Source organism: Phycodurus eques, chromosome 11 (assembly GCF_024500275.1).
Source record: "Phycodurus eques isolate BA_2022a chromosome 11, UOR_Pequ_1.1, whole genome shotgun sequence".
Taxonomy (NCBI): domain Eukaryota; kingdom Metazoa; phylum Chordata; class Actinopteri; order Syngnathiformes; family Syngnathidae; genus Phycodurus; species Phycodurus eques.
Genome location: NC_084535.1, coordinates 623,172 through 636,865, shown reverse-complemented (window position 1 = coordinate 636,865; position 13,694 = coordinate 623,172). Strand labels below are relative to the sequence as shown.

The following is a 13,694-nucleotide window of genomic DNA, read 5'->3' as shown; positions in this document are numbered from 1 at the left end:
AATTTTTGTGATAGGATTTTTTGACCACATCGGCCAGCCCGAGGCTGAACCAGTCTGTCTGCCGTGTTGTGCGCAGGTTGTCCAGCAGTTAGTACTGTTCCTGTACCGCGTGATGTGCGTGAACAAAGACTATGCCGTGGTCATGTGTCGCCTCGGCGCCAAAGAGGTTCTGATCAAGGCTCAGGACAAACACGGCGCCGGCCTCAACACCGTCGCCGAGCTCCGAGACGTTGTGGCAGATTGTGACAAATATGCCAGCCTCTACAACAACATGACCACCAGCGTACTCGCTGGATGCATACAGGTACGCCGCATACCCCCATGGGAGCATCACCTTTGTCACCACTAAAACCACTTGCACAACCAGCACTGCCATCTTTGTGGAATTATCTGGTGGGGGGGAGGAAGATAGATACATAGATGGAACATTTTTCATGATACTCAGTCACACACAGAAAATTCAAAAATAAGAGTGACTAGGGATAGGTAAGGACACTTAATGGGGGGGGGGAAGAGGTAATCATAAGGGAGTGAAAGCAGTGTTGAATAGTACTGAGTGAGGAGGCGTCTCAATTTGCATTCCAGAGAGTAGGGGCGGCAACGGCGAAGGCCCCGTCTTCCCAGGTTTTGTACTTGGTCCCGTGTTCTGTCGAGTCAAACCGCACTTCCGACACTTCTCCGTATGCACTTGTCGACCTGAGCTGTCCAGTGACATTAGTGTCATGAGGTTAAAGTCTCTTGGATATTTGTTGAGGGTAATCACTGGTTTTCGAAACGGTGGCATAAATATCGAGAGCAACATTTGTTAGTTATCAATTAATGACGGCATTCGACATTTTGACAAGCAAGGTAACCTTTGACTAAGCGTTGACTAGAAATGCAGCCTATTGTGACAGTTAAATTGTTAATCTGCGACCTAATCAAGGTTGATGTAAGAATAGTAAAATGATGATCCTTACTCGATTGGAAAATAGTAAGTAATAGCATTCCTTTTGAGTTTGGCTTGTGGTTCTGAGCTGCCATCGAGCAGAATTGACAGTAGCTCAGCTTGAGCATGCGTAGAAGCGCCTATACAGTGCGGTTCGACAAGAAGCTTGTTTTGACAGAACATGGGGGGAGGGGGGGACAGGAGGTTTTCATCGGCAGAGTGGAGTGTGTGGGTGGGAGTGTGGTGGAGGCGTCAGTCAGGTAAAGCGGTGCCAGATTATGGAGGGTTTTGTAAATCGTGAGCTGGCGCTTCAAGTTGATTTTCTGGAGATTGATATGTTGGAGATGAGAAGTTGGAAAACGTCGGCAAAGCAGCGGAACTGGAGACAGTGACAGCGGATTATGTGCCCCAGAGGGAATAGGTACAGGATGAAGAGGAGGGGGCCAAGAACAGAACCTTGGGGGACAGCAGTAGGGGATTTGGATTTGGAGTTGTTGATGTGGCTGAACTGGTTTCAGTCAGAGAGGTAGCATCTTAACCAGGAGAGGCCAGTGTCTGCGATGTAGGTGCTTTCAACCAGGGTGAGAAGAATGGAGTGATTTATTGTGTCGAAAGCCGCTCTGAGGTCAAGGAGAAAGATGATGCTGAGATTGCCGCTATCAGAGGAGAGTAGTAGTAGATCGTTCTCGATCTTGACGAGGGCTGTTTCAGTCCTGTGGTTGGAGCGGAATCCCATTTGAAAGTTTTCGTAGAGGTTAATGGTGGAGAGAAAATCTTTCATTTGAGATGTCACAGCACGTTCCAGTATTTTTGCACAAAAAGGGAAGGATTCCCAGTAAAACCGCAACACAGAAATTGACAAAAACTCTCCAACCACGATACAAATTCCAACCAACACGAAAAAACGTCAGAGATAGATTGCCGTCCCGGAACGGTACATGGAGTAAAAATAGCCGTTTTGGAGTCATTGAGGTCGACAGAAACGAGCGACTGACCCCTTTGTGTACCACTTTTCATTTCATTTCTAACGAGTGGGAATTGGTGTTTGATGTTGTGCAGATTTGAGTCCACTCCACACAAGACACACAGAGAGGGTAGCAATATAGCCAACTTGTTGACAGACACAATAAATGAACGTACGAGGTTCGATGAAGGAAGTAACGCTACTGGCTTGTCTCACAATGCCGCAAACATGCTACGTAACTTGCAAATACTAATAGTAACCATAATACGTTCAGAAATATTGTTTACGTATCCATGCGTGTTACTTTTGCAATACAGAGCTGTCATCACATTTTAACTTTTGAATTCAATATGAACAAATTGTTCATTTTTAAAATTAGTTTCTACGAAGAAATAGTTTGTTTACATGAACTTTACCTTTTCAGTGCCGATACACAACTGCCATATTTTTTTAGTTATCTGCAAATTTTTTTCATTTGTTGTATTGCTGAAAAATTGTGATATGACAGGACATATTTTTACATGGCATCAAAAATAAATATTTCAAAATTTACTCAATTGTGTATTTTTTCTTCTTACGGAGTCGATATTGAAATATTTAAATCAACACCAAATCGAATTGCAGCCCCAAAGATCGATATCGAGGTGAATCGCAACCTAAAGAATCAAAATCGAATCGAGACGTTCTTAACAGCGCCCAGCCCTACTAATACTAATAAAGAGAGTTTAAATTTACATGCACTTATTCATGTTTATACACAACTGTCATGTTTTTTACTTTTGTCGTCCGTATGCACAAATAAGTTTTTCTTTCCCAAAATGTTTTTTTCTGTTTTATTGGTTAAAGAATGTGATGTTACATGCATGTTTTCATGGCATCAAAAATATTTCAAAACTACCAAAATGTACTTTATTTGTGTATTTCTCCCTCTTACTGCATAGATATCAGCGCATTAAAATCAATATCGAATGGCAACCTAAAGAATCTCTCAAATTGAATCATGAGGTCCCTAATACCCAGCCCAAGTGATGGCATACAAACCCCCCCCCCCCCCCCCAAAAAAAAGCAGCAAAATCTCATGAACTGATGAAGCCATCCACTCAATGCCCTGAATATACAGACTTGAGCTGCCAAATGTCACGGAACGTCCGTATTTTGCCGGTACTTTTTTTTTTTTTTTTTTGGACAATTGTGCAAAAGATAGAGTCCTCTAGCACTTAGAGCAGTACGAATGACTAATATTGCAATAGTCCGGTGCAATGACCATTCTGCAAAGGGCGCCAAGACTTCAAGGAGTGTATGCAGTTTAAAGTGACAAACGTCACGATGGGAGGAGCAGGAGTGGATAGGCCAAGACCATGTCAATGCCAATTGCTAAGCTATCGTTACAAGCGGTCGCAAAACATCGAAATAAGTGATTTGGTGAAACAATAAGCTTGTCATGTAGGTCTGGCTGGAACCGCATTTTTGCGGAGAGTAACCAACCTTGAACAAAATAACAGGCCAGTTAAGTCTTTAGAGCTATAAATATAACAGAATACACGTCCACACGGGACGCTGCGTCTGAACCGAAAATGAACAATAAGTACGTCACTGGTGCACGTCACTTCAGAGCGTGGGCAGGTTAATTTATATATTATATTCATTTTAAATAAATATTTGTAATATAAAAGAACCTTTATTCGTTCCACCATGAGGAAATTTGCATCGTTTCAGCAGCAATTGTGGGCTATAGGAAATATGTTATATACAACCCCAATTCCAATGAAGTTGGGACGTTGTGTTAAACATAAATAAAAATAGAATACAATGATTTGCAAATCGTGTTCGACCTATATTTAATTGAATACACTACAAAGACAAGATATTTAATGTTCAAAGTGATCAACTTGATTGTTTTTAGCAAGTAATCATTAACTTAGACTTGTTTTGGCTGCAACACGTTCAAAAAAAGATGGGACAGGTGGCAAAAAAGACGGAGAAAGTTAAGGAATGCTCATCAAACACCTGTTTGGAACATCCCACAGGCGAACAGGCTCATTGGGAACAGGTGGGTGCCATGATTGGGTAGAAAAGGATCTTCCCTGAATTGCTCAGTCATTCACAAGCAAAGATTGGGCGAGGTTCTCCTCTTTGTGAACAAGTGCGTGAGAAAATAGTCGAACAGTTTAAGGACAATGTTCCTCAACGTACAAATGAAGGAATTTAGGGATTTCATCATCTACGGTTTATAAGATCATCAAAAGGTTCAGAGAATCTGGAGAAATCACTGCATGTAAGCGGCGAGGCCGAAAACCAACATGTAATGCCCGTGACCTTCGATACTTCAGGCGGCACTGCATCAAAAACCGACACAAATTTGTAAAGGATATCACCGCGTGGTCTCAGGAACACTTCAGAAAACCAATGTCAGTAAATACAGTTCGGCGCTACATCCGGAAGTGCAACTTGAAACTCTACTATGCAACGCAAAAGCCATTTATCAACAACACCCAGAAACGCCGCCGGCTTCTCTGGGCCCGAGCTCATCTAAGATGGACCGACGCAAAGTGGAAAAGTGTTCTGTGGTCCGACGAGTCCACATTTCAAATTGTTTTGGTAAATTGTGGACGTCGTGTCCTCCGGGCCAAAGAGGAAAAGAACCATCCGGACTGTTATGGACGCAAAGTTCAAAAGCCAGCATCTGTGATGCTATGGGGCTGTGTTAGTGCCAATGGCATGGGTGACTTACACATCTGTGAAGGCACCATTAATGTTGAAAGGTACATACAGGTTTTGGAGAAACATGCTGCCATCCAAGCAACGTCTTTTTCATGGACGCCCCTGCTTATTTCGGGAAGACAATGCCAAACCACATTCTGCACGTGTTCCAACAGCGTGGCTTCGTGGTAAAAGAATGCAGGTACAAGACTGGCCGGCCTGCAGTCCAGAGTTGTCTCCCATTGAAATGTGTGGCGCATTATGAAGCGTAAAATACGACAACGGAGACCCCGGACGGTTGAACGGCTGAAGCTGTACATCGAGCAAGAATGGGAAAGAATTCCACCTACAAAGCTTCAACAATTAGTGTCCTCAGTTCCCAAACGTTATTGAATGTTGTTCAAAGAAAAGGTGATGTAACACAGTGGTAAACATGACCCCGTCCCAGCTTTTTCGGAAGGTGTTGCAGCCATAAAATTCGAAGTTGATTATTTGCTAAAAACTATACATTTTATCAGTTTGAACGTTAAATATCTTGTCTTTGTAGTGTATTCAATTAAATATAGGTTGAACATGATTAGCAAATCATTGTATTCTCTTTTTATTTGTTTAACACAACGTCCCAACTTCATTGGAATTGGGGTTGTAAATAGCATGCAAGACATAATTACACTTCTTCTTCTTAAATTTACTTCTTATACGCCTTCAAGAAGTACATTACACAAAATGGAAACCCAAACTATTGTCCATACATAAAACTATCCAATTCAATCTATCAGCAATGTTGTTTGTTTGCACAATAGTGCTGAGTTTTAATTTTGACGTTTGAGATCTGATTAATCTGCTGCAACAGAACTTTTGGTGTTTTATTTTGGTTTGTTTTTTGTTACCGAGGTTGAAGACAGAATTTGCAAAGGCGAATTGAATTAATCCAAATTGGAGAAAAAAACAAACTGTGCTTTATCCATGATGGCATGTCGAAATCTCATATTCTGGTACTTTGATTCAGGCTGCAAAAGGTTGATAAAAACATTAAAATGACAAATATTGAATCCATAACTTATTAACGATTACGATTATGACTGTCACACAGAAATCTTTAAAATATGGAGACTGACACACATTTGGACAAATTGTTCTGGAAGCGAATTTTGATAGGTTGGCAGCTCTGAAAATTAAGTGATCTGAATGAATGAGAATATTCGCAGGCATCTTCTCACGTTTCTGTTTACGACCACCGCAATCGAGGTGCAACTATTAACCGACTATCAGATTAATCAACAACAGATTTGGTAATCGATTAGAGCAGCGGTTGGCATAACCTTTACGCCGAGTATCACATCTAAAAGTACTCCCCGAGCACCGCCATAATGACCAACATTAAAATACGGTAACGTAGGAAGCAAACCAGGCAGAGGGGATTCCTAAAAAGTATATTTAATAGTTTGGTTAGCCACTTTAGCATTATGTACAGTTTGACAATTAAATTAACACTGGGCTTAAATGTATGAAAATACAAATCTCTACTTTAATGATTCCATGAAAAGGTATTACACATAAGTTAAATAAAATTTGTACCTGAATATGTTTGAAAACTTGTTTTCTAAAGGACAAAACCAGGTGGCTGGTGTCAGGTTAAGGCATCCGGCCTAAAAACGGCCAAACAAAATCATGCAAGCGACTCACTGTGGCGACCCCTGACAGGGAAAAGCCAAAAGTCTCTTGTTCTTTTGGTTAGACTTCAAGAACAAATTGGAGCGACGTGCAGAGTGGCCGCCATCTTCAAGAGGGAGTCCCGCGGTGGTTAATTTCAGAGAACGGCAAATTTTGTAAGCTTTTAGAATGCGTCATCATGCGTTTGTTGTGAGCTGAAAATTTGCCCTTCATCGTTAAAAGCAGTTGTAGTTGTCGGACTGTCGTGTCAAATGTATTTGAACTAGTATATTCAATTATCTAAGCATTCATTGGCTTTTTTACATGGCGTTCATCATTGGCTACATAAACTGCGTCTGCATCTTTTCGCACACTTTCTCCACCTACCGCGAAACATTTGCACACATTTAGGTCTATACTATACATATATGTACTCTGTTGGAGTGTCAGGTGCCTAAACTTGTTCGACTTGGTGTTGGCATCTTTTCCTCACGATCGACGTGACAAGCAGAGATTCACTGCAAAGTCTTCATCTTCTCCTCAAAAGCTGTGATGATCCCAAATTCAAAGCGATGCCACGCCGCCATCTACAGGAATCTGTTAGTCATTACAGTTGTTTACAAACATGAACTTCACAGACGAACCGGACGAGACCCTCTTCCAAGCCTACCCTTTGAAAAACATGCTTGATGAATGTGTTTGTGGGCGGCGGTGAACAGTTGGATTCCAGTTGACCAATTGAAACGGCGTTAAGATGTCATGTGTACTATCAGATGGTGTTGGGTCAGATCGAGGAGCATCGTCGGAGCCACGAGCCCATCAACATTCCCTTCTTTGACGTCTTCCTCAGGAATCTCTGCCAAGGTCAGCGCTGCAAATGTTGATTGGGGCCTTTTAGTTTCCTATCATTTGATTAATAACGGACGGTAAAGACATGGCCCACTGAAAATCAATTCATTTGACTGATAGGAGTATTTGAATTATTGACAATTGTTATCCATCAAAGGCCATAATTATTTCGAAGAAAACAATAGATTTTTCCATCCATCCATTCATCTTCTACCGCTTATCAGGGGTCGGGTCGCAGGGGCAGTAGCTTTAGCAGGGACGCCCGGACTTCCCTCTCTCCAGCCACTTCATCCAACTCTTCCGGGGGGATCCCGAGGCGTTCCCGGGCCAGCCGAAGGACGTAGTCTCTCCGGCGTGTCCTGGGTCGTCCCCGGGGTCGACTCCCGGCGGGACGTGCCAGGAACACCTCACCGGGGAGGTGTCCGGAAGGCATCCGAATCAGATGCCCCAGCCACCTCATCTGGCTCCTCTCGATGTAGAGGAGCAGCGGCTCTTCTCTGAGATCCTCCCGGATGACCGAGCTTCTCACCCTATCTCTAAGGGAGAGCCCGGACACCCTGCGGAGGAAACTCATTTAGGCCGCTCGTATCCGGGATCTCGTTCTTTCGGTCACGACCCGCAGCTCGTGACCATAGGTGAGGGTAGGAACATAGATCGACCGGTAAATTGAGAGCTTCGCCTTAGCTCCTTCTTTACCAGAACGGATTGATACAACGTCCGCGTCACTGCAGATGCTGCACTGATCCGCCTGGGAAATTTATTTTTAATAGTTTTAAAAATTGTCATGCCAAAATGTCTTTACCATCAGATGTCCAAAAACAAGTTTGATGATTTTCGGGATATATGGAATTTTTCGTCTATTACAAATGGCACCCATCTGGCTTTGCCGTTTATGGCACTGGAGGGAGCCTCATGATGATGTTGCAATGCATCTGAGGAATCTGTGAGCTGAAGTGCCAGGATTAGGCAGCCATTTTGAATTCACACAATTGCAGACAGCATAATAAATGGTGTTATTTCTGAGACACACTATATTGCCAAAAGTATTCACTCACCTGCCTTGACTCACATATGAACTTAAGTGACCTCCCATTACGAATCCTTAGGGTTCAATATGCTGTCGGTCCACCCTTTGCAGCTATATAACAGCTTCAACTCTACTGGGAAGGTTTTCCACAAGGTTTAGGAGAATGTGGATGGGAATTGTCGACACTTTTCCAGAAGCGTATTTATGAGGTCACACAGTGATGTTGGACGAGAAGGCCTTGCTCTCAGTCTCCGCTCTAATTCATGCTAAGAATGTTGTATCGGGTCGAGGGCAGGACTCTGTACAGGCCAGTCAAGTTCATCTAGACCGAACGGATCCATGTCTTTATGGACCTTGCTTTGTGCACTGGTGCACAGCCATGTTAGTAATGGAAGAAATGCTCCCACAAAGTTGGGAGCATGGAATTGTCCAAAATATTGGCTCCTTAGTTCCAGTGACAGGAACTCCGAAGGATTCAGCATGCCAAGAGATAATGAACAATTCATTACTCCCAACTTTGTGGAAAAAGTTTGGGGATGGCCCCTTCCTGTTCTCACATGACTGTGCATCAGTGCACAAATCAAGGTTCTTCAAGACACTGATAGGAGAACGTTTGATGTGAATGAACTTGGCTGGCCTGCACAATCCTGACCTCAATCCTACAGAACACTTCGGATGAATTAGAGCGGAGACTGAGAGCCAGGCCTTCTCATCCAAATTGCTCTCAAAATTGCGCTTCTGTAAGAATGGTCAAGAATTCCCTACACACACTCCTAAACCTTGTGGAAAGTCTTTTCAGAAGAGTTAAAGCTGTTACAACTTTAGAAGGTGGACAGATGTCATCTTAAACCCGATTGATAAGGACATGGATGTCACTTCCGATCATGTGAGTCAAGGCAGGTGAGCCAATACTTTTGGCAATATCGTCTATGTATGACTTTGTGAACGTGTTGGAACTATTGCATGTCTTTACCGTTCTTACATTATTTATTGCATAAAATTAAGAGTGTAAGTGGGTTTCATGAGTAGCTAGGATCATTTCTGCAATTGTATCCACAACACGTAATTTGTGCAACTCACACCATTTATGAAGCTGTTTGTCTTTATCTTATGCATGTTTCTCTTTACCCTTATGAAAAGAATTGTATTTCAGTGGGTCACCACCATTTTCTCTGTCAACAAGGATTGCCTTTCCTATGAATCCCTAAAATTTGAACTCATCAATTACTTTGAAACTACAACTAAGTGTGCCTGTTTCAGCATCTACCCATAGAAAAGCAAGGCTGCATCCAAAAAAAATGGCTAAATTAGAATATATTTTTGTCTCTCTACCGTTATTTTATTTATGACCCATATGCATGACTAATTTAACGACGTGAAGCACTTTGAGTCATTTTGGTAAAAAGCCGTAGAAATTAAATGTACGTCTTTACTGCGGCTTGTGCTCAGGCTCCAGTGTGGAGCTGAAGGAGGAGAAGTGTTGGGAGAAGGTGGAGGTGTCATCCAATCACCATCGAGCCAACAAACTAAGCGACAAGAACAGTAAAACTTACTGGGAGTCCAACGGACCCACCGGCTCGCACTTCATCAACATCTTCATGCACAGAGGCGTCGTCATCAGGTACGCTGACGTCGCTGGGCTTGAAGGGGGGAGGAGCCTTTCGTAAAGGTGTGTGTGTGTGCGCGCGCGCGTGTGCGTACAGGCAGTTGGCCATCCTGGTGTCCAGCGAGGACTCCAGCTACATGCCGGCCCGGATCCTGGTCCTGGGTGGAGATGACCCAGGAAACATTAGTACTGAACTGAACACGGTGACGATTATCTCCAGCTCACGCACACTCCTTCTCGCCACCTTTTAAATTGATTTTTTTTTTTTCTTCACTTCACACGAAACTCTGCGTGCACTTAGGTGAATGTGACGACGTCGGCCAGTAGGGTGGTTCTGCTGGAAAACATGAACAGGTTCTGGTCCATCATTCAGATCCGCATCAAGAGATGCCAGCAGGTCAGACTCTGAGCTCATGTCTTTTTGTCATTCCCTAATCCCCAATCAATATACAGTAAACCGTTGTTTATCGCGGGGTTTACGCTCCAGAAGACCTCCGCACAAAATTAAATCTCTGAAGTTATTTATGATATAAATGAATAACGTTCATATATGCAATTCAGTACCTATATGTGATCCTTTAGAGAGCTGAGTGTTTTTTAAAAAAAATTTCCACTTGAGGTCACCATCCACACACTCGACACAAGCACATGCCTATTAAGGGCAGGTGTACGCTGCTTGAATAACATGAACAAGAGCCCATGTGGACGTGGCGTAAATAGGCCATTTTCCTACCTTAAGCATTGGCCCCTTTCCTTTGCCTGACTGTCTTGGCAATGTAGTCCGCTAAAAACATTATGGGTACCCAGGATTCATTAAAGTGATGTTTTTAAATGCCGGAGTTGTCGAACCAACAAACTTAACTATCAGAGATGTGCAGGTGATTGACTCCGCTGACCTATAAAAACAACCTGCAGCGCACTGAATCTGCAATAGTTGAACTGCTGTACAGAGGGGGAACACTATTTTTAAGAAAAACACTTCAGTTGTATTTAACTTTTTATGCTACTTTTTAGGTAGTGGACTTTACAGTTGAGCTAAAAATCTCAAAATAGCTATTAAGAGCCGCCAAATGTTACGGAACATCTGTATTTTGTTATGGAAACTGCGAAACGTTGACTCGTTACGGCTGTAACGCTGTTCTGGCCGGCTATTGTAAAAAAAAATAAATAATGTATTTTAAATCCAGCGTCTGACATTACCGTCGCGTCGCGTACACTGTGAACAACTGCTTGGTGCACGCGATTTTCTTCCGACCCCCGGCTGCCAAGCCGCGGAGGCGAAAGTTCTTTTTGAGTCCGGGTCAACACATTGTAAGTCACTGATCATCGCCTCCATGCTAGCGAATAAGCTACACTTCTTACAAGCGTCACAAAGGGAGGACGAGGAGTGGATAGGCCAAAGACCAAGTCAAAGATGAGTAAGGGAGTAACCAATTTTGAACAACAAAATCACAGGCCAACTAATACGCGTTTGGAGATATGAATATAAAAATGCACGTCCACACATGACGCCGTGTCTGAACCGGAAATTAGTAGGAATTAGTACGTCACTTCAGAATGTGGGCAGGTTAAAAGTACATTGTGAATAAATATTTGTCATTTAAGGTAAATTTTATTTGTTCCACAGTGGGGAAATTTGCATTGTTTCAGAAGCAATTGTGGATATAGAAAATATAAATGTTATATAAGTAGCATGCAATTGCCCAAAATAGAAACCAACACTATTGTCCATACATCAACTGTCTAATTCAATCTATCAGCAATGTTGTTTGTTTGTTTGCAAAATCAAGTGCTGACGTTTGAGATCTGATTAACCAGAATTAATAGACTTAATTGAATAATGATAATGATTAGAACTGTCCCACAGTAATGTTCTTGACAGAATTTTGAAAATATGGACAAATTATTCTGGAAATGAATTTTATAGGTTGTCAGCGCTGTGATTAGGGAAAGATTCCAAACACAGTCGCTGTGTTTAGGAGCATTCACTCATCCCCTACTCCTGAATCATTACATATTTTTTGGGGGATTTTTAAGAAGAACGGTTCAGTTGTTTTAACTTTTTACACTACGTTTTAGATAGTGGACTATGTACTGCAATTAAACAAATCAAATGAAAATAGAATATTTAAGAAGAACAGTTCTGTTTAACCTTTTTTTTTTTTTTTCCTTACTGTGTTTGGAATGATACAGTCACTCCCTACTCCTTATTTTACTTTTTATATTCGGTATTTTCCAACACAAGTGCACAACAATTAAACAGAAAAAAGAAAGAATAGAGCTTGCGGGAGAATACATTAATAACATTATTTTCCTTCCAGCAATTGTCTTCATTGAAATAAAATACAGTATACCACTATCCTTATTAGGGTGGGCATCGTTTTAATTTGAGCGATTCCGGTCTCGATTCCTCATTTTGATTCCGATTCTTTTAGGGGGCTGGGTCAAAAAAGTTGGTTTAAATCAAGGGATTCGAAATCATGACCATCCATTTCCTGAGGAGCCCACCCCATAGACTAAAATGAACATTTGACCCTGGGTTCTTTATAGCCAGCATCAATATCCAACCTTTGAACTCAAAGGCAATGTGTGTGGAACTAACCTAATTGACTTAATGGTCATTATTTGTTTCAGCTAAAAGTTACATATAGTGTTGTTAAAATTATTTGCTACTTTTTTATCACGGCAAATGGTTTATACAGTTCCGCCAAAAGTATTAGAACGGCAAGGTCAATTCCTTTGTTTTTGTTGTATACTGAAAACATTTGGGTTTCACATCAAAAGATCATGAAATAAAAGCTGCAATTCAGACAAAAGTTCAGAATTGCAGCTTTTATTTCATGTCATTTATTTGTAGCTGTGTTAAACAACTCAGGACAGAGCACCTTTTGTTTGAAGCGAACCAATTTTCAAGTGAGCAAAGGTATTGGAGCATGTAACTGATGGGTGTTTCTAGTTGCGCAGGTGTTGTCTTTTCGATTGATTGCTTAAACATTAGTGCTTGTTTTTTGGCTTTGGGTTTCACCTGTGAAAACTGTGTTTGCTGTTAAGCAAACATGAAGACTAGAGAGCTGCCTATGGGAGAAAAGCAAACAATTTTGAAGCTGAGAGAAGAGGGACAATCGATCAGAGCTATTGCACAAACATTTGGCATAGCCATTACAACAATTTGGAATGTCCTGAAAAAGAAACTACTGGTGTACTGAGCAACAGACATTGAACAGTTGCGCCAAGGGTATCAACAGCAGTTGATGACAGAAACATTGAGAGAGCTGTGAAGAAACAGTCAGTGACATCACTGCCAACCTCCACAGGGCAGGGGTGAAGGTATTATACAGGCCATACCACAACATGCAAACCACTCATCAGCAAAAAGAATCTGAAGGCCAGATTGGATTTTGCAAAGAAGTACAGAGATGAGCTACAGATGTTTTGGAACAAAGTTTTATGGAATGATGAGGCCAAGATGAACCTTTGCCAAAGTATGGAGAAAGATGGGATCTGCTTATGATCCAAAACACACAAGCTCATCTGTGAAGCATGGTGGAGGTCATGGGTTGGGCTTGCATGGCTGCTTTTGGAACGGGCTCATTAGTCTTTATTGATGATGTCACATGAATTCTGATGTCTATTAAACCATTTTGCCTGGCATGTTACAGGGAAAAAAAGCATCCAAACTAATCGGGAGAAGCTTCATCATGCAACAAGACACGAAACACACTGCCAACTCAACAAAGGACTTCATCAGGGGGTAAAAGTGGAAGGTCTTAGACTGGCCAAGTCAATCACCGGACCTTAACCCAATAGAGCATGCATTTTACCTCCTGAAGAGGAGACTGAAGCAAACAAGAACTGAAAGAGGTTGCAGTAAAGGCCTGGAAAAGCATTTCAACTGAAGAATGCAACAGTTTTAGTCACATTCTGTGATGACGTACTCAGCTGCACATACCACCTATGCCGCCGCCTT

General features: G+C 42.0%; 1 protein-coding gene across 1 annotated transcript in view; it reads left to right on the top strand.

Annotated features, from left to right (window-relative positions):
- LOC133410196 (cullin-9) overlaps positions 1–13,694 on the top strand; it is a 66,652-nt gene that overhangs the window by 22,635 nt on the left and 30,323 nt on the right. The window contains exons 15-19 of the mRNA XM_061691043.1: positions 77–304; positions 7,019–7,109; positions 9,571–9,742; positions 9,825–9,930; positions 10,029–10,124. Of these exons, the coding sequence (XP_061547027.1) occupies positions 77–304; positions 7,019–7,109; positions 9,571–9,742; positions 9,825–9,930; positions 10,029–10,124 (693 nt within the window). The remainder of the gene's footprint in view (positions 1–76; positions 305–7,018; positions 7,110–9,570; positions 9,743–9,824; positions 9,931–10,028; positions 10,125–13,694) is intronic.